Source organism: Mustela nigripes, chromosome 6 (assembly GCF_022355385.1).
Source record: "Mustela nigripes isolate SB6536 chromosome 6, MUSNIG.SB6536, whole genome shotgun sequence".
Lineage (NCBI taxonomy): Eukaryota > Metazoa > Chordata > Mammalia > Carnivora > Mustelidae > Mustela > Mustela nigripes.
In genome coordinates, this window is record NC_081562.1 from 71,886,586 (window position 1) to 71,908,922 (window position 22,337).

Here is a 22,337-nt window from a genome sequence, read left to right on the forward strand (position 1 = left end):
GTGTGTGTGTGTGTGTGTGTGCGCGCTCAATTGTATGAATGGTATGAATTTTTAAGGTTCTTTTTTTTTTTAAAGATTGTATTTATTTATTTGACAGAGAGATAGCACAAGCGGGCAGAGCGGCAGGCAGAGGGAAAGGAAGAAGTAGTCTTTCCACTGAGCAGGGAGCACAATGTGGGGCTCAGTCCCAGGACCCTGGGATCATGACCTGAGCCAAAGGCAGACACTTAATGGAGTGAGCCACCCAGGCACCCCCATTTTTAAGGTTCTTAATAAACCTGTGGTTCATTAAGGTTCTTATTGCTATGTTGCTTTTAAAGAGTGGTAGGTCAAACATTATACACATATTTGAAATTTTTTTAAAGGTTTTATTTATTTGGGATAGAGAGAGAAAGTGAGTAGGAGGGAGAGGGAGAGAGAATCTGAAGCAGACTCTTCACTGAATGCACAGCCCTGTGTGGGGCTCCATCCCATGATGGCCTGATCACAACCTGAACCGAAACTAAGAGTTGGACACTTAACTGACTGAGCCACCCAGGCTCCCCAATTTTTAAGATTTTCTTAATGAAAATGGCCATAATATTTTCCAGTACAACTGTATCAGTTTATCTTTGCAGCTATAGTGATGGACAATGTTCCCATCAACATATATTTACTGTTTTAATTTTAGTTTAACCAGGAAAAAATTTAAGTAAGACTCATGGTTTCTGCCAATGGAAATACTTTGCAAAACCCCTCCACATTTTGCTTATTTTAAATATGCTTCTCTAGTTTTTTAACCAGTGTATACTTTGTCTCAGACTTACAGTTTCCTACAATGCACAACAATAAAAATAGATGTGATATGATAATGACCATTTCCTACCATTTTTCTTGTGTTATAATAAAGAAGTGTGCTACCAATATTTATTGTGCTATATTATATAATGCTGTTTGTGTCACAGTCTACTGTGTCTGATACTTTATTATGAACAGGGAAGTCTTCAAGTAGATTTCGCTTATGGTATAAGATCTGATAAACATAAAACCTCAGCATGTTTCATAAACAGTCATAATGCTTGGCCTTTGAAAAAAATGTCAAGATGTTATAATACTAAGGAAAATTGGAAAATGGAGGCCTTAAATACATGGAGCTTGGTGTTGCCACCGATAACAATGTTGAATATTTTCTTATAAGGGCTTTTTTTTTTTAATTAATTTTTTTTCTTGTGAGGTCTTTTAGGAGGAGTTAATTTTCCCAATGGCTATGTATTACGAAGAACACTAGTATTTGACATTTAAAATACCAGAGTCTTCAGTTTGGGACAGTTTTCTATATTGGTTTAACAATGGCTCAATCCCCAAAACTGGAAGATGCATGTCCATTATCTTATTATAAACTGAAATTCTGTTTGGTTCTAATAATATCACAGAATGGTTTTAGTCCTGTTCTGTAGGTTATGTTGTGGATAACCAATTCTGGAGCTGTTGGAGTTTAAGGATTAGACCCTCTGGCCTCGTCTGACTTTTCTTACCGTTCTGCCTCTTAAAAGAATTGTACGGAACATGGACTGATTTTTGTAGCGCCACTTCCAAATTAGGCAGTGCTCTGGAAGGGAAGCTACTTCAAACAATAAAATTGATGAATGGCCAAAGTCTGCTATTTTGGTCCTTAGTTTCATTTTCTCCATTTAATAGCTGTCCCTTTCATGGTTTCATTTTTAATTGGAATTTGATTTTGTATCTCAAGTGGGGATAAGAAACAGTTGATAAGTTCTACCTAACTTCTCTGAAGTCAGGGGGTTACCAAACATCAAAAGGGATTAAAGAGTTTATTTGGAAGAAAAAAATAAAAACCACTAAGAAAACCTAGGAGTGCTCTTCCACCTCCGTAGTATACAATCCTGCTGCAGTAAATGCTGGTGAAGTTGAGAGTGGATAATGTTCACTGTATATTTCTGCATAGCACTCATTTTTCTTTATGGCCCAGGGAAAGGCACTTGCCAGTTTGATAAAGACCAGTCTGTTTTCAGGGCTCAGCTCCAGATTTCCCAAACCATAGGCTGAATAGAATCAGCTTATAAAAACTTGCTTCTTTAAAATGAGTCTCAGTGGTAGATTTGTGGGTCCTACAGAGATGACCAGTCAGCAGAGGAGCCAGGCCTTTTCCCCACTGTGTGCTGGTTCTGGGAACCCAAATGAGCTTTTTCCCAGTATTGACTGGTTTGGCATTTTCTTCTGTGCCTGGGAACCCGTGATCAGTCTTTGATGCCAGTTGGCCCACAACAAGCTGAACAGCCTGTTTATAATCGGAGACTTTGGTGAGCTGATTTTGAAACCTCTTCTTCAGGACCGTGGAAGTGATAAGTTCTTTGCTTCACTCTTAAATGCATCAGAGATTTGGTGGGTTAGAAGGGGGTGCAGCATACTCCCAAACTTGCATTACACATGCCTGTAAGAGACTTACAAACCTCTCTAAGGAGGAAAATTCCATGCCAGTAAAATTCTTTCCTATGTGAAAATTCTATACTTTCTTTTTAAAATGTTTAGTTTGTTAGCCAAAATGGTCTTCGTGGTGCTCAGTGGGTGGGACCCCATGTATATATAATAAAAAATGGAAGAAAGAGGCAGATATGATTTAGGTTGCAACCCTACACCCCACACCATTTGAGTTTTCTGGACGTTTTATATCATAATCCAGTCTACATTTGCAAAACAGAGTCATGGAATGGGGAGAAGTAGGAAAAATCACTATTATCTAAAGTACTAAAATACTGAGTAAGAGTGATTTTCCAGGATGTTTGCTTCACTTTTCCACTTTGCTTTATTTCTAAGAAAACAATATGTGTTTTTGCTTTTCCGGAGGAGAATGTAAGTTGATATGTTGTATCTTTTATAAATAATTTCAGTGAAGGTTTCTGGTATTTGATGTATAATGCATTATCTATGTCCAAAGATGTTATCTGCCAAGAGTAAAATGTGTAAAAACCAGTCCCTTTCTTTGTTAAAAAATAACTTCATATCCTTTCTCTCATATACCTCCCAAAGGACTGTATGCTTGGCTGGTCCAGGAGAATTACCTTTGATCAAATAAATTGTTACTGATATTACAGAGTATGCATACTTCCACCTGGTCCCTGTTTGCAAAAAAATGTTATAGTTCTTACAAGAAAAGCACACAATTGTCAGCAACAGTCACTTATTCCTAATTAATATAATAGCACCTGTCCAAGGTACTCAAGCTTTAGCTAAACACCCAAAGTGAAACTTGAAAAGTGAAAAAACAACATATGTAGCTAAAACCTTGAAGACTGATATGAATTATCCAAACACTTGGGAGATTAGTAAAACACTAACCTAGGAAGATGGTGGAGGCACGTTAGAAAATTGGTTGGTATCAAATGCATCTGCTGTCAAATCCTAGTACAGCCCTAGAGTACTCATTGTCCAACCTCCAGCATGTCATTTTGTGTTTCTATAGCTTAGCACCTTACTTACTAAGTGAGTACTGCAGTAGCACCTGCTTATGGCAATTGAAACAATTAAATGAGACAGTATATAAACAGTGCCTGACTCATTGCCTAAATATTTTAGATACTTTACCGATTTCAATTTTGCTAATTTACTCCCATTTTATTAATCTCCATCTGTGCTTCAGAGACACATCTTCTGTGGGTCTACATGCACTTGTTAATACTTCGGGTTCATTACAAGGTATTAGAAATTGCAAAGATGAAAGGTAGAGTGAAATCTACGGGGAACCTACAGTCTAGATGGAGAGACCAGGAGGGGAAACATAATACATCATAAATACGATATGGTGTATTATGCTATTTACAGAGCTCTATGTAGAATACCATGGCTCGTTATTTGAGTGTCACTGAAGTTTATTGAGTGAGAAAGTAGACAGTCAAGGGAAAATTTAAAAGAGTTACTGTGGCTTCTTCATAAGATCTTAAAGAATAGGTAGGACTCAGTCAGTTGAAGAAAAAGGGAAAACATTTTCAAGCTGAGAGCAATGTATTCGGGGGTAAAGGGTGAGTAAGTAGGTGAGAGATCCTGGTGCATTTAGAGGACTAGACATAGTTGAGTGTGATTGGTGATGGGTTCTAGTGTGGAACATGGCAGGGGATGAAGCTGGGGGCAGGGGGTAAAATCCTGAGCAGCCTGGAAATGATGCTAAGGATGCGGAAGGCAGAGGGGTGCCATTTGCTATTTAAAGGAGAGGAATGCTACATACACAGATTTGGATTTTCCATATATAACCCAGGCAGCATGGTCGGAATTACTTCAGCCTTGGTCAGCATTCATGCATTTTCCATAATTGCTTTGCCTCAGTGACTTCTGAAAGGACCTCATATGAATAGGAAATGCTTTTTGTGTTACCCATTTATTCATTCACCAGACATTTCTTGAGACATTACTACGTTGTATTTTTGGCATTGGGCTGGATCCTGAAGATGAAGATCTTTGCTCTTAAGGAGTTCATAGTGAACGAGGGAGATAGTAACAAAAAATGACAAAATACTGGTGCTGGGGACTCTCATCCAGAGAGTCTAGAATGATGAGGAGTGGGGAAAGGAAAGGACAGGAGGTTCAGAGAAGAATTCATCTTGGGGTCCTCCGATATTCCTTGTAATTGGAATTCCAAAGTGGAGAGTTATATAGAGGAAAGAAAGTTCTTTCTGTGCCCCAGTTATGCTCAGAGGCCATTGCTTCTTAATGTTTAGCAAGAATGGGGCTCATTAATTCCATAAAAACTTTAGTAAGATTTGTGCGTGTACTAGAAAAGTGAAATGGAGAGTTGAATAACTGACTTTACTTAAATGGCTGAGTCACTGGTTTATTCCTTCTTGGATTTATTCAGCAAACATTCATTGAGTAATACATGCCAGGAGCAGCTAGACATAGAGTCACAAGGCAAATGACCCTGTCCCCTGGACTTCCCTTTGTGTGCAAAGACATAGTATGAGACTGTTTAAAAGGTATTCCTTGGAATGGCAAAGCCGTGCTCCTTAAAATTCATCTTCAAAATATAAGAACAGAATGACAACTAAAATCCATAAAGGTAAAGAAGATATTTCACTACTACTTTTGAGGTAGATCTTAGACATTTCTCTCCCAGGAAAAACAATTGTAACTACGTATGGTGATAATGTTAACTAGACTTGTTGTGCTGATGAGATTGCAATATATCCAAATACTGGATCATTAGGTTGTACACCTGGAACTACTACATGTGAGTTATGCCTCATTAAAAAGTAATGAACAAATACCTGTCTTTTAAGATAAACAAATGGCCATTATTTCATAAGGCATTTCTAATGCTGGCTTTCAGTCTATATGGTCAGTATCTGCTGACAAGGTTGCAAAGAAAGTACACAAACAGAAGACTTTCTTTCTTTTTTTCCTTCCTCCCATCCGTCTTTCCTTCCTCCCTGCCTTCCTTCCTTTCCTCTGAAATTCTTTTGAAGTAGCAGTAAGATATACCTAACAGAAAATTTGCCATTTAAACCAGCTTGTGTGTATAGATCAGTCACAGAGTACATCTACGTTGCTGTGCAACCACCACGACAGTCCATTCTGTAACTACTTCATCTCCGCAAATTGGAAGCTATATTCATCAAATAATAACAATTGCCCCTCCTCCCAGCCCCTGGAAACTCATTGACTTTCAGTCTCTATGAATTTGACTCTTCTAGTATCTCATAGAGGTAGTGGACTCATACGCTATTTGGGGCTGGGGGTTGTGCCTGGCTTATTTTACTTAGCATAATGTCTTCAAGGTTCATTCCTGTTATCATAACTCTATTTTATTGAATCAAGAATTCCAGAATCCTGGTGCAGGTGCTGTTGAAAGCAGTATGGTGATTCCTCAAAAAATTAAACTTAGAATTAGCATACGGTGTAGCAGTTCCACTTCTGGATGTATACCCCCCAAAACTCAACGTGGCAGGAACTTGAATAGATGTTTGTACACCAGGTTCATAGCAGCATTATTCACGGTAGCCAAAGAGGGAAAACAACCCAAATGTCCATCAATGGATGAATAAGTAAATAAAATGTAGTATATACAGATGGAGTATTATTCAACCAAAATTCTTTTTTTTTTAAGATTTTTAAAAATTTATTTATTTGTCAGAGCGAGAGCGAGCACATGCAGGCAGAGAGGCAGACAGAGACAGAGAGAGAAACAGGCTCCCTGCTGAGCAAGGAGCCTGATGTGGGACTCGATCCCAGGAAGCTGGGATCATGACCTGAGTGAGCTAAAGGCAGCCGCCTAATCAATTGAGCCACTCAGGCATCCCCCCAAATTCTTCTTAAACCATTATCTTTTTTAGTTCTCTGTAAGTGAAGTTTGGAAGCTAATTAGGGCTGCTGCAGTGGAATTTACTCACCTTTACATTCCCAGGGACAAGAAGCAGTTTCTATGGCATTTGAGGCCACACGCGCACTCACTCACACACACACACACACACACACACACACACACACACACACACACAACAAGCTTTGCAGACCAATTTGGAGGCCCTTCACTTGACGATAAGTTCAAACAAAAAAATATATAGTACCTTTTTTGTTTCACATCTTTACTTTCTAGTTTCCTACCGCAGGCGGTATCTCGCCTGTGGTTGATGAGGCATGGGCCCAGCTAGTTTGCTCACCTTCGGCATCCTAACATGCTAAAAGGAGAATTTCTTTTGCAACTTCACAGAACTTCCTTTAGCATATTCTTTTATTTATAGGAGGGTGTTTTCAAATCATGTTGTTGTTTCTCTGGTTCTTTTCTTTTGCTTCTGATTCTATAACTGGTTTGAAAAAGTTAGAATGGGAAGGGTAGGTGGGCCAAGGGGTATTGTGCCCTGCCCGAGGAGACCATAAGAAAGGACGTTTGCAAACTGCTCTTCTAGATACAGGCTTCTCAAATGGTAATGTGCTTAGGAAGCATTTCTGGATCTTGTGAAAATGAGTATTTTGAGTTAGTAGGTCTTGGATGGGGCCTGAGAATCTCTGGTAAACTCCAGGTGATGCTGATGTTATTGGTCCTTTGCCAACACCGAACAGCAACTCTGGAGAGGCCCGTCTTCCTGCCAGGTTCCGAAAATATATGTAGTGTATAGTGCTCAAGCAAGGTAGCAGAATGGTCTTGCACCCCAGAGCTATGTGTTAATATGCTAAATGTTTTTAAGCAAGCTATTTAGCTTCTCTATTACTTATTTCCCCTCATTTGTAAAATTAGAATAGTGTGTATTTCCCTCATTGGCATTATTATATTTATTTATTTGACAGACAGAGATCACAAGCAGACAGAGAGGAAGGCAGAAGGAAAGGGGGAAGCTGTGGGGCTCGATCCCACCACCTGGGATCATGACCCGAGCTGAAGGCAGAGGTTTTAACCCACTGAGCCACCCAGGTGGCTTTTTAACCATTATTATTACTTTTAACCACTCTGTTTTAAGTTCCTCCTCAACTCCACTGTCTTTGACAAGATGCATAATTGGGAGAAAAAAAAAAAAAAAAAAGAAAGAAAAAGAAAAGGTGCCAAGAGTTTGGCTGCATTCAAGGAGTGACAAATTTACTGGTTTTCCTGAGACATTTCTAGTTTCAGCACTGAAAGTCCCAGGTCCTGGGAGCCTATCATTCTTGGGCAATTTACTTAAGATGCTTGTTCCTCCCAGTTGAATTCCCAGTTGGTCTTGAAAAATGACTCTCAGAGGTGGCTTGCTCAACGTGATAGTGAGGGAAATGCTTATTTATTTTCGTAGAATTTTGTTGGTGGTGGTTTTATTTTTAACCCCTTTTTTGTTTGGTTGGTTTTTGCAGTGTTCAAAAGCTGAATGAGTTTCTCTTGAGTGACGAGATTGGTGAGGATAGCTGGCGAACTGGTGAAGGTTCTCTTCCTTTTGAGTCCTGTAAGAAGCACACTGGAGTGGTAAGTGCTTTTTCTTATTATTGAAGCTGTGAATAGGTAACTGGCCCAGGACTAGATGATTTCAAATCAGCGTGATTAGAAGAAAGTGTAAGCTCCACTTTTAACCTATATAAAGAAAAATTGCCACCTGCTTCTATAACAAAGTTCAGTAGTCTAAAATGCATAAACAGATGTATAAGGCTTGTCATTAGACATCATCAAAGAAATATCCCAAGAGGGACAGCCCATGTTCAACTGAAAAAAAATTGAAAGGTTTTCTGCCCAAAACTTTATATAATAATAATATTAAGTAAGCTTACCAACTCCCACACCATATTCTTTTAATACCTTTTAGCTGTATTATAATTTTTAGTTTAAAAAGTGCTTTTGATGCATTGTATCTTTTGATTCAATATAAATTATATTGCCTTATTTTTAATCTTCAAATTGAATATATGGAGTTTGTATATTATGTGGCTTGAATAAAGTCATAAACTTAGTAGCAGAGCCAGAATTAAAACCTGAGTCTGGTTAAGCCTAGAACCAGTTTATTCATCCATTACACAAATATTTACTCAATAGCTATATACAGCCTGGAAACATGTTCAATATTATTTTGTCGTGTATTACATGTAAGATGACACGTACCATATATTTGCCTGTGTTTCTAGATTTATTGGCTACCCTGTACTTTAGGGATATAGCTGAGAACAAGGCACACGGACTCCTCTTTGTCACAGTTAGCTTTCTTAAGGCAGGAGTCAGATGATTAAGTTTAAAAAGTGAGATCATTTCACTTTGGGAAGAAAATAAAATAAGGTATGAGAGAATGACTGGGATACTGGAAGCTAGTGACCATTTCCCAGAAAGGCCACCTCTGAAGAGCTGGCATTTGGGCTGAGACCTGAATAAACAGTACATACATACCTGTTCTGCAAAGACTGGGGGAAGAATGCAATGACCCTGAGGTGGGAATGAATTTGTTATTCTCAAGAAACAGAGAAACACATTGGTTTGAGCCTGGTGAAGAACAAAGAGATAAGAAAAGGTAAGAAGAACAAGGATTGAGGGTCTGGATTGTGTTGACATGGAGTTGGAAACCGTAGGAGGGTTTTAAAGTGGGGACTAACAGAATTTTGCTTACCTACCTACCTACTTACCTACCTATCTATATGTGAATCTTGAACTTGGGACCCTGAGATCAAGACCTGGGCTGAGATCAAGAGTTGGGTGCTTAATGACTGAGCCACTGGGTTGATAGTGATCAGTGGGAACAAGGGTAGAACAGGTAGATCAGTAAAAAGATTATTATAATAACATAGGCAAGAAATGATGATGTTAGAGTTAGTTTTGTGGCAGTTGCAGTGGACATCATGAGAAAGTGAGCAGACTCTGTACTTTTTTAAAATGTTGAGAGGTAAAGACTTGCTGATAGACTGGATAGGGAGGCTAAGATGTTAGTGGACTGGTATTGAGGTAGAATCAAAAGATATATTTGCACATGATAATGTTGAGATATTCATTGACATCTAAGAAGAGAAGTCAGCATTGGAGATGGGGTAAATGTAAGAGGGACGGGCCATTAGATAGTTAAATCAGTGAGATTGGATCACATCCCTTTCTTGAAAGGTGTGTCTGAAAAAGTCTAAAGAAAGTTTTTAAAATTAATATGTACATTTCATAACATTAAATTAGAAGCTTTTCTAAAGTGGGTCATGTTATAATTAATATTAGTTATTCGTGTTACTATTAGACAAAAATATGAATGTATTTACTACTTTTGTAACCAAACAAAATTACATGGACAATTTTCTGACTGAATTAATTGAAGCTTGGAAAGTCTTTTTAACAGGAAGTCAGTTTATATTAAATTTTCACTACATCATGTTTCAAACTACTAAATACAGTTGAGATGAGCAACTATTTTCTGCTATTTTCTTCTGCTTTTCTGGAGTTTTACTTTACCCTCTGTTATTTTATTGAGCCAGTGTGATTTTCTCTAAGAAGGAGCTACCACTCATGCCTTGTATACACTGGGTTAACCATGCTTCAAAATGATGGTTTGCTGTTGTGTGGACATGGACACAAAGATAGGAATGCATTATAGAGTGTCTATACATTGAGACAGCAGGAAGGTCTAGTACTTGATAAGAACCAGCATTGTCATCCTTTGGATTATAGGAGATTACTGAAGAATTTATTAGGTCATCTTTCAGAAATGTGGGGATGAGCAGAGTGGATGACCTCAAGAATTGGGGATGTAGGAGGTTAAGTTTGGGGAGTTAGGGAAATCTGAAGAACTTTTTGTATGGGATGAGGATGAGGGCTAGAAGAAAAATTGAACTGAGAAAAGGTTTTTGGAAGGAAAAAAGAATCCCCTTCAAATGTATTCAGTATCTTCAGTGTTATTGAAACCAGACTGGACTTCTGATGTCTTTCAGGGTCATTCATCACTGCTGATGGGCCAAACCACAAACGACAAACTTTTTAAAATGGAGTGAAAAAATCTGTGTGTTTGAAAATAACACTAATGGAAACTTCTTCTTGAGAGTTTAAGATGCTATGTATTCTGTAAAAGCTTTGAGTTAAGTGGTTTTGGCTGTAGAATCTCCATGGAGAATTAGTGACATTCTAGAGCCAAAGTCTCTTCAAATTACATCTGTGGAACTCCAACTCAAATCTCTGTCAACACATCGCTTCCTCCCACCCTCTTCTTAGTTTTGTGAAGAACATGACGTCATTCCTTTTGGAACTCTGGGGCAATAGTACTATAGAATTAAAGACTCTAGAAGACAGAGGATTTATGTGAAGGCATAGACCATCTTGTGAGAAAGATACACTTAGCTTGAAGGATACCGACTTTCTGCATCTCATGCAATATACTTCCAGGGTCATCTGTGAGATTGTGAAAAGGAAAACAGAACTAAAATAAAATTTCAGGAACAATCTCTCCATCTTTTAAAGTTAAAATTTGTTCAGTATTTTCTTTCTTTCTTTAATATTTTATTTATTTATTTGACAGAAAGAGCAAGAGAGGGAACACAAGCAGGGGGAGTGGGAGTGGGAGAAGCAGACTTCCCACTGAGCAGGGAGCACAGTGTGGGGCTTGATCCCAGGACACTGGCTGGGATCATGACCCGAACTGAAGGCAGATGCTTAACAACTGAGCCACCCAGGCGCCCCATGTTCAGTATTTTTTATGTGACAAAACCAATGTTAGCTCTTCTTAATACCTTTTAATCTGTGTATTTATTTACACGTAGCCTAGCAATGTACTATTTGATAATTTGATGTTCTGCTGATATAACAATTGATGGAAATTGGAAGGGTAATATCTTATTTGGATTAAATTACTGATTATTTGAGGACATTTCTAATTCCCATAGTAGAAGTCAGTGGATTTTTCAAAAAGCCAAACCTGCAATTCCAGGCCAAAAGAAAAAAAAAAGTTTCACAATTCTAGACTACTTTGCTTTTATAGGTAATTTAACAGTTTTAAAGTATATTACTACTTAACCTTCATAAAATCTACAAGGTATTTAAGTAAGACAGATAATTTTTTTTTGTTGAAATATTTGGTCATTAGATTCCTGGCACAAATTTTGAGCTTGTAAATTTTGCTATATTAGAGGTTTACAGAGCTGAATTTTCTACCTTCTCTTTAATCATCTGTCTCTATTGCATGACATTGAAGTCAGATTTAGAGGTTAACAAATCTCTATTTCTATGACCTAACCTAAGTTCCTTTTAAGTATGGGAAAACTGTCCAACCTCAGCTAGCATCCTCTTTATAATGGATACTTTGGTCCTTTGACCAGGAACAATGCTATTTTTGCAAAAGACTAGATCATTCTCTTATACTTACATCAGCATTATATGTTTATATACTTAAGAAACAATATAGAATATATATACTTAAGAAACAATATAGAATATATAGAAACAATAAGAAACAATATATATATATATATATATATATATATATATATATATACACACACACACACACACACACACATATTTGGACAAAAAAAACTCCGAGATCCTTGTGCTTTTTCTCACTCTGCAGTGGATCCTTGGGTGATGTGTAGCCCAATCTGAGTTATGTGAGTGTATGAGATTCAAAATCCTCATGATTCAAAGGGTGATCAAAAAGGTACTGTTGGAGCATTTACAAGCTCAGTGGCCTCCCAAGTAGATTCTAGTTTAACCTGAGTTAGTCTGCCTACCTTTTGACACACAGACAGGGTATATTTATTGGGAGAGCTGGACAAGGAATATCCAAAACCTAGTTTTGGGCTACACACTTTCAACTCCATCCATTGCAAGAATCACATCTTTGTGTTTTTATTTGTCTAAAGAGACTTGTGAATTAGGTTTAAAATGATAAGCTTAATGCACTTTGTTATTATTTGCTTTTTTTTTTTTTTTTTTTGGAGAAGCCATCGAAAGAATTAAAATATTACATTCACTTTACTTCTTTCTTTTTCTTGGAATTTCAAGTAGAGAAGTAGCAATATGAGTTAATGTTCAGTAAAACATGTTTTTTTTCTTTCATAAAGCATCAACTTGTGTTTTTTCCCCCCCCATTTGGAATGCAGCAGCCGAAAACTATAAACAGGAAGCAGCCTGGAAGGTATCACCTGGACAGCTATGAACAATCAACCCGGCGTCTATGTCCTGTAGAGACTGAGGATATTGCAATAAAGGTTATTTTATTTCCTGGATTCTTGCATGGCTAGAAACATTTATGTTACTATTTTATGGTGAAGTTCTGTAAGTGTCCTAAATCGGGTCTTTAAAGTCTCTTTACCGTGATCACTAACCCTCTTAACATTTTCGAAAGTGTTCTGATGAGTTTCATTGCCAGTTCTGCCTTGCCTCCCGACCACATTTCTTGCTCCAGCAGTTCTGTTTTAATAACTGGAGCATGAGCCTTTCTTCTGAATCCACGTTAGAAGTTAGTCTCCAACGTATTTCCTTTCAAGCTCTTACATTCCTCTACCTAGTAAATTGATTTATAGAGAACACCAATATTGTAAATACAGGTTTTAAGGAAATAAATCAGATCGTAGTTCTTCAGCCAGGAGGGGCTTAGGCCAGTGTTGCAAGCATCTCCCCACCCCCTGCCTGGTTCCCAGTAGTCCTTTGATCCAATTTCAAACAGCCTTTTGTGCTCTCCAAGCAAGTGCGCTTAGGTAGAACAGGCCACCAGGAGATAATCAGCTGAGGATTGACCCCCAAAGAGGGGTCACTGCTGTGCAGGGACAGACACCTGAGCAGTCAAGAGCTTTTTGACATCGGTGCAGCCAGAGTCCTGGAGATTATCCCTTTTGAAGAAAACTGTGGACTGCTGGAGTTAACCAGCAACCTGTGCTGCCCAGGCCAGTCAGAGAGTGGGAGCCTCCACACAAGGCGTGAAGGAGTATCTTAAAGCTGTGGGGCTACTTCCCTCTGTATCTGCCTGACAAAATACTTGGCCCACAGTAGGCCCTTTGCAGTTGGAGCAAACGTGGGATTGGCCGGAATAAGCAAATGTTAACCCATCTTCTGCCATTGACCTGATGTGTGACATCTGGACAAATTACTTTGCCTCTCTGAGCTGTGGTTTGCCCTTAATAAGGCGGGAATGCTACTTTAGCATGGTTGTTTCGAGGATAAAAAGTGTCACTTGTAAATTTTAAAGAGCTTTAGTGATTCTTAACCATGGCTGTACATTAGGATCTCCCAGGTAGCTTTTTTTTTTTTTTTTTTTTTAAGATTTTATTCATTCACTCGACAGAGAGAGATCACAAGTAGGCAGAGAGACAGAGAGAGGAGGAAGCAGGCCTCCTGCCAATCAGAGAGCCCGATGCGGGACTCAATCCCAGGACCCTGGGATCATGACCCCAGCTGAAGGCGGAGGTTTAACCCACTGAGCCACCCAGGTGCCCACCCAGATAGCTTTTAACAGTGTATATGTGAGTGTGTGTATGTATGAATATGACCCTGGCATCATCGAAGACAATAGTTGTAGTAGTTCCCTAACAATTATAATGTGTGGATAGGATGTAAAGTACGAGGCTGTGACAAAGTCTGGAATAAAAGACGATGAAGGGCCTTCTCTGCTTCATACTTCCAATTATGCCCACATAACGACTAATATACATGTGACTGCAGAAGCAGGATCAGTCTTTTTTTTTAACCCACTGAGCCACCCAGGCGCCCCCTGGATCAGTCTTTTTTTTAATTGACATTTTCTATGCAATATAGTAAGAATCTAAAAATATATCTTTCCCATGTCCCTACCAAATTTGTTTTTATTTTGAATGTAAAAAAAAAAACCGAGGCAATCATTTGTTTTTTTAAAGTTGACCTTTCATGCACCAAAACAAAACAAAACAAAACTCCGCAAAAAAAAAAAAAAAAGCAAAAACAAAAAACTTGAAAAACTGCTTAACAATGGGCACTGCAGTTTCAAGCCCACCATCAAGCCTTTACGTTTTTTATTCATGGGAGAAATTCTCAGGTTGGTAATAACTCATTTGTCTTATTGAAATCTGTTTTTTATTGTGAAATTGAACATGCCTCCAGAAAACTACATAAAATATACATGAACATTTAATGAAAAAGTGAACACCTATGCAACCAGCAAGAAAAGAACATCACGGGATCCCTCCGAAGGTCCTCCCAACACACATATTTGCGGTTCTCTCTCCTATCTCTCCAAGAAACAGTCGCCACCCTGACTTTAATGGCCATCATATCCTTGATTACCCCTGCTATGCATGCCTCCCTACAAACATATTTTAGTTAAGTTTAAGTGTGTGCATGGATGTGTTGTGCGTCTTGCTTCTTTTGCTCATTATGGATGTCTGGTTCATCCACATCATCAAGTGACTCGTTCGTTCTCATGACCAGGTAGCATTTCAACGTATGAATATGCCGAACTTTGTCTGTTCGACTTTTGATGGGCTTTTGGCTATTTTCCCATTGGGGGCTATTGTGAACAACTGCCGGGTCATGGGGTCTGTACATCCTCCCCTTTCCCAGATAACAGGAAACTGTTTCCCCAAGTGGTTGTACCAATGGACACTTTCACCAAGGGCCCTTGAGAGGGTTGGTTGCTCCACGTCTTCATGAGGGCTTCCAATATGTTGCCAAAGTTTGTACTTGAGGAGGTGCCATTGTAGCTTGAGGTTTTTATTTACTTTTATTTACTTTTCTGATTTCTACCGAGGTTGAGCATCTTTTTATGTATACCTTGGCCATGTGGGTTTTGATTTCCTTTTTTGTGACTTGCCAGCTTATTGGTTCCCTCCCCCTTTAAAAAATGCTGAGGACTACTTCTTTATATTTTATACTTCGGCTGTTTTGGCAGTTACATGTTACAGAACTCTTCTTCCATTTAAAGCTTGGCTTTATCATATCAGAAGTTGTTAATTTTAGAGTAGTCTGGTTTATATAACGTTTTCCTTATGACTGATTTTTTTTTTTTGTCTCATTTAAGAAAATTTTCCCTACCAGAGGTCAAGAAGATGATTTATATTAGCTTCTAAAGTCTTTGAAGCTACACATTTCACTTTCAGCTCTGGAATCGACCTAGGATCCCTCTTTGTGTTTGGTATGAAGTAAGGATGTGATATAGTGGGGAAATCAGGAACAAATAATTTTGGTTGAAATTTAGCAGTAGTAAATTTAGTGGCAGTAATTTTACTACATTCCACAGTGAGTCAGTAAGTTCTGATTTACTTTCTTATATGACATCCTGTTGTCCCAGTCCCTCATACTGGTCACTGTCCCCCACCCCCACCCCCGACAGTCAGTGTAGTCTTGTCCACACTTCAGGGATCTCTGTATGTCTGGACTGATTGCTGGCCTCTCTTTATTATTTTTTCCATTGGTTTCTTTCTTTCAGATTCCACTGCTTTGATCATTATAACTTTCTAATAAACGCTGATATATTTTAGGACAAGTTCTTATATGTTATTGTTTTTCTTCCAAAATATCTTAGCTCTTCTTGTCCCTTTTGTGGGAAAGAGGCCTAGGTGCTTCAGGACTTAACAGCTCTGAATTTGTCCTTTTCTTTATATTTGGACTTGGTATTTCCTTACTCCTTGTTTTAATGATCTTCTTTACAAACTATATTTTATTCAGCATTTTTACTTATTTTTAGCAGGAGGAAATGGACGATGGTCTGTGTAATGTCCTGCCTTTAATTTTTAAAAGTTATTTAATTGAAGTAAAATGCATATAGCATAAAATTAACTGTTTTAAAGTGAACAACTCAGTGGCACTTAGTACCTTCACAATTTTATGCTCCCATTGCAAAATATTTTCATCTCCCAAATGGAAATCCCATACGGATTAAGCAGTCACTTCCCACGTACCCCTCTTGCTTTCCTCTGGCAACCACCAATCTACTTTCTGTCTTTGTGGATTTATCTATCCTGGATATTTTACATAAATGGATCATGCAGTAGGTAACTTGCATCTGTCTGGTTCCTTCCTATACTTTTAATACATTCTTTCCCCTTATCTCTGATACCCACTCCTATTCTGTGCCACTGTCATTATGGTGCAAGCTCTAATGGGCTCAATATATGTGCCTAAATACACTCATATCCTTGTAAAATACATAATAAACATCTGTGTACTCTCAGTTTCCTGAAATGTTTTCATAATGGTTTGCTTCTTCTTACAACACTATTGTGTTCTCTAGGATGCATCATTGTATTTTCCTTACCCCTGGGGATGGACACTGGCTTTGCCTCCATCTTCCCTCTTTCACCAACTAGGCTATGATGATCGTTTTTGTATTTACCCTTTTATGGACATTTGCAAAGATGTATATGTTGCCTGATTTTCCAAGGTCAAACAACTATTTAGGGAAGCCTAGGATTTTAACCCTGGTGGAGACATGAGACTATTTTGTAAAAGGCAGGAGGAAGTGGACATGCAGATTGCCACAGGAGAGATTAACTTTGACTCTCTTCCATCATCCTTCTCGATAGGAAGTAGTTTCCTCTTTTACTTCTGTGTAGTAATACTGTATTCTTCCAGCTCCTTCCTTACTACTTTCAGACCATATCTTTTCATCTCTCACAACTTTGTGAAATTTTGGCATTGTCTACCTTTCTCACATGTTTTGTTAGAGGACCTCATCATCACCCCACACTGTTGCTGAAGACTTGGGTGCCCGTTTCCCTGTCTATCCCTCTGGCTTATTTGGTGCCATGCATGGATGTGGTTTAACCTTACAAGTGTACAGTTCTTTAGCATTCCAGCCCAGAAATGTCTTCTCCTGCTCTCCATTTCTACAACCTTGCCTGAGGCCACACCTGGCCACCATCGGGAACTGCCGCTCCTCTGAAATTTTAACCTCTGTATTGTGTCAGGTGTTGACAGTGACAACAGAACGCTACCTGCAGCTCTCTCAGGCCTCACCTTGGCTGACATTGTTTTTTAACCTTACCGAGAGAGACCTCCAGCAACTTAAGCCCCTTCTTTTTCCCTCAGTCTTCTAGCACTTTCCATAATCAATCCAACATCATGCCTGCGACACTCCTGAAACAGACCACTGAGCACTATGGAAGAAAGATACAATGGGCCCTTTGGCAAAGTCACACATTTAGTATCTCCCCACTCCACTGCCCCTCAGTAGTTCCTGGCGATCCTCTGCGTGCCTTCCATCAGCATTTGTTTCCACAACCTCCCACGGCTCTTCTGCTTTCAGCACTGTCTTCTCACCTCCTTCCATGTCCCCTTTGACCTCTTCTCTCTGCATATACGCTTCACTCCCAGTTCACTGAAAACACAAATTATCGGGGAGGGCCTTTCTCAGCTCCACACTGGCCTGCTTCCAAACCCAGGCATATTTGCAGCACTTTGCACCTCCGAGAAACAGGGCTCCTCAGACTGTTTAATTTCTTGCAGCATCATTTGTCAGTTAGCCACAGAATCGTAAACCTCTGACCCAGCCAGCTCTAGTCTTTATTTCCCAGAATATGTTTCATAGTTTCCTGATCTGTGCCTGTTTGTATATGTAGGTCTTTACCCCCAAATGCCTTCATTGTAATTCAATATATTTTCCCAAATTAGCTCAAAGACCTCCTCTTCCAAAAAAATTTTTAAACCTCATCTCAGACATCAGTGTTTTTCTTTTTGAAATGTGAATGGTTTTCCTTTTATTTCACTTAGTTTCTGCCCGTCCCCTCAATTTGTTACTCAGCCCACACTGTCTGGCACTATACTTGCTCCTGTCCATGGTCTATCTACTCAGCTGGCTGCAACTCCAAGCAAGCAGGGAGGAGACATTGTACCTTCTTTGTAGCCTACATCCATAGGAATGCAGCACCTCGCAAGAGTGGGTGCTCAGCACATATTTGTAAAGCAATCAGAAATGCATCCCTTCCGTGCCACCCTCCTCCGAGGACTAATTTCATGTGCATCCATGTGATGGATATTACTCAATGTCCTGCATTTTACAGGCTAGAGAAAACTTCCGTGGAAAATTGCAATCTCGTCTTTTCAAGCAACCTCAGTCCTTTGGTTCTGTTGTTCCTCTTTTGTTTCCCATTTTTGTAACTATTAAAACTATCAAATCTACTTCATGCCTGTTAGATTGCTTTGGATGACTGCAGGTCTTGTGATTTTTGCTGGTTGTTGAGGGTTTATCCCACCAATAGATGTTACCTCATTTTTGTGCTTTATTCCTCTCTTCCTTTTACTCTTTGTTTTAACTTCACTGAATAGAGATTAATACACACAGTTCAGGAAACTCCTTTATTACAAAAACTTCCTCCTTGGTAGCAGTCATTTTGTTGAATCATTTGTCATTATTTCCACTCTATAACTTACATTACCAGAATTCTGGCAATTGCCTAGCAGTGAGAAAGCAATCAATTAAAAAATATTTGGAATGAATGTTGTCTAAGAGTATTCTTAAATTTCACCACTATGTGGTCTACCTTGTACTGAAAGTCTTTCAGTGCTCTAAAGAGAAAATGCTTTTAATTGGAATTATTCTCTTACACAAAATATATACATGGTTTCATAATTTAATTTATGTGTTCTTTTCTAGGTCACAAATGGCTACTTTTCATGGGGCAGTGGTTTAGCTACATTATCCAATATAGATATTCGAATTCCAACAGGTAAGTCATTTTTTACTCAGTTTTTAAATTGTTAATTACCAAAACTATGGATATCCAAGATATTTGATCTTAACGACAGCAGCAACAACAACAAGACTTTTAAAACATTATAAACATTATCTATAGTTGGTTTTTTACACCATGTAGCTCACGAGCCACTGTATCATTGTAGAAATGGCTGGAAATGCTTTTCACTACAGAGTGTGTAGACATTGGATAAGTTATCAACTGTCCAAATAAGCTGTTATCAGCTCATTTGCTGATTTGTCCATTTAAGTAATGGGATAGTTGATTTTTTGTTCTGTTTGAGAAAGGATTTAAAGAAAGACCACAAAAGAGAATTATTTTCTATCCTGAAAGACAACTAAAGTTTTCAAGATGTTTAAGGCTCAAATGCTCAATAATTTTTATTTAAAATGTCTAGTAATTAAATAAAAATTCATTTTTGAGCTGGCTTGATAGAAAATAGGTTGGGATTTTTCTATTTTGCATGCATATCAAAGTCTGAAATTAGAGAAGATGTCTTAATGCCAGCCTAAATCCCTTTCATCCCAATTATCAATTTCATCCCAATTATCAAATTCAGCCTTCTCCTGAATGAATTGAATAATAAAATTAAAACTAATTGAGATTATTTAGGCAAATATTTCATTGCTCTCTTCATTAATCTCAGCTATTCTCAAAGTTGGAAACAGTAAAGCAAGACCTATTATCTTTTAAATTTGCTCTCTGTTTTCAAAAAAAACTTGTGTATCAGAGAAAGGAGCTATGTCACATAAATACCTTATTGCTGGAGACCAAAAGGGGGCCATTGATTTTGAAACATCATCCTTTCTAAATGTATTTTGGTTTTGTTTTACTAAGAGGATTCCATGTCCTCCTGTTCTTAACCTTGTTTTAATTTTCCTAGGTCAGTTGACCATGATTGTGGGTCAAGTGGGATGTGGGAAGTCTTCTCTTCTCCTTGCTATCCTTGGTGAGATGCAGACACTGGAAGGCAAAGTCCACTGGAGCAAGTATGTATATTTTTAACTGGTTTCTATTTTTCTGCCATACATTTGATGATCTTCCAAGGAAAGATCCAAATAATAATCCAAAGGAAGAACTTAGACCAACAGATTCCTAAGTTAGAAATCTGAGAATCGCCTCAGAAACAGATACAGCTTTTTAGTGGAAAACTTAAATGTCATGAATTAAAAATTACAAAACAGTTTCTTTAGAGGTTTAAAGTGACATGAACTAGTATGATTGGGATTGTAAAGATCGATTTTCAAAGTTAAATGGGTAACATTTAAAGAAATAATTTGAAAATTCATCTTGGGTAAAAGAAGTTTTGGAAAACTGACATTATTCAGAAAGCTTAAATGCAAACAGAACCATAATGGTTCAGTGTTCAGTGAAGAAATACCAAATAATCTTTTCCAAAATCTTCATAAGGGGCTGAGAAACCAGCCATTTCTTTTCACACCCAATGTAAAATAGACACTAGAAAGATCTAGTAATTGAGATATGGGTAGGTCAGAGTGGTATGGAAAAAGAAGGTATCTAGCATGGGGTTTCTTCTGAATATTTGAACGGTTGGCTTGGGGTCTTCAAAGCACATTGCAATAATAAAGTGACTCAGAATTATAATATTATATAATTGTGTGATAAAGAGTTAATCCTATTTATTTAATTCAGCCTACCTGGTAGATTCCCCATAAGCAGTGTATGAAGAAATCGGCTACAGCTTATCTAGGAAATTGGATTGTAGACCAGTGATTCTCAACCACATGTGACTTTGCTCCCAGTGGAGATATTTTTGGTTGTCATACTGGGGAATAGGTTGCTTCTGATCTTGTTGGTAGAGGCTATAGTTGCTTCTAAACATCCTACAATGCACAGGACACCCCACCACCACCACCACCACATGTGACAGGGTATCATCTGGCCCCAAATGTCAGTTGTGCCAAGGTTGGGAAACCTTAATATTTTGCACCTACTGTTGTGGACTCTACTGTTGCTAACTCTGCTGTTTACACACAGCTATATCTCAAGAGTGAGTAAAGACTATTTAAGGGCGTTTTTAGAATTGATTCTATGTTAAACTCCAGTGATGAGAAGGAAATGCCTGAATGTGAAATTTGAGTTAGAAACATCCTATATTTGGTATCATGGATGCAAGAAGGAGACTGAGAAATGTTGAGTGTAAATTCTGTTTCTGGTGGGCCAACATAAAAGACATAAACATTAAACTGTTTAGTGAATATCCAGAAGAGAGCTTGGCAAATAATTGCTACCTACGGTTTGCCTCATGATGAGTTCCTGGTGATCACTAAGGTCAGGCAGCAGGTAGTCTGCCCTGTCACTATCTCCTTCCATCTTGGATGACTGTATGTTTTGAGAAATAACTTACTTGATTAAATTATATTGTGTGCTGTGCACAACCATAATAAAGTTATTTGGGTTTTATTTTTGCCTTTGTTTCACTGTCATTAAAAGAGAGAGAAAGTATGGGAAACTGGCAGAAGAAGCTTGAGGTTTTATTTTCAGACCTCTAATCTAGTCCTCTCTAGTGTTGTTTAAGATTACATTTAGGACAGATCAACTTCCACTATTATCATTAATAATCTGTATCATTTTGTTAATGGATAAATAAATGATAATGATTCTTAGGAAAGTATTTTACATAATCTAGTATTTATTTTTTTTGCATTCCTAAACAAGATATCCTATTTCATTTCATAAAGATAGTGAATTATTTTATTTAAAATAACAGAGTATAGGGTGGCTCATTCAATTGGTCATCCAGCTCTTGATTTTGCCCAGATCATGATTGGGATCAGATCAGGGTCCTAAAATAAGCCCCAGATCAGCCTCTATGCTAACTGGGGAGTCTGCTTGCCCCTTTCCCTCTCCCACTTGGTCTCTCTCAAATAAATAAATAAATAAATAAAATATTTTTAAAAAATAACATAGTAAAATAAAGCTTGAAAAATAAAGATAAGGATATCAAGAATAAAATAAGAATTAAGTAATCTGAGACGTGAATAGGAAGAAATGTATGCACTGGAGTCGTGCATATTTATGAAATATGGAGCAGAGGTTACACTCTGAGCTTTATGAAAACTAGGCGAAGAGGAAACTAGAGATAAAAGCATACACTTACTCAACAGAGTTTAAGAAATCTTTCTTATGGATCCTAATAATAAAAGCTAATTAAAAAAAAGATTATGTCAGAGATGGAGCCAATAGGATGAAGGTATAAGAAAGGATTTATGATAATTCTAAGTATTTATAAAATCCTCATAATTAAAAAATCCTCTTTT

At 38.0% G+C, this 22,337-nt stretch overlaps 1 protein-coding gene across 7 annotated transcripts in view; it reads left to right on the forward strand.

The window, feature by feature from the left end:
- The window catches only part of ABCC9 (ATP binding cassette subfamily C member 9), a 154,515-nt gene that overhangs the window by 56,880 nt on the left and 75,298 nt on the right, over nt 1–22,337 (forward strand). For all 7 annotated transcript variants that reach the window (XM_059402839.1, XM_059402837.1, XM_059402835.1 and 4 more), the window contains 4 exons: nt 7,807–7,915; nt 12,496–12,603; nt 18,957–19,029; nt 19,940–20,045. In XM_059402839.1, coding sequence (XP_059258822.1) covers nt 7,807–7,915; nt 12,496–12,603; nt 18,957–19,029; nt 19,940–20,045 — 396 coding nt within the window. The remainder of the gene's footprint in view (nt 1–7,806; nt 7,916–12,495; nt 12,604–18,956; nt 19,030–19,939; nt 20,046–22,337) is intronic.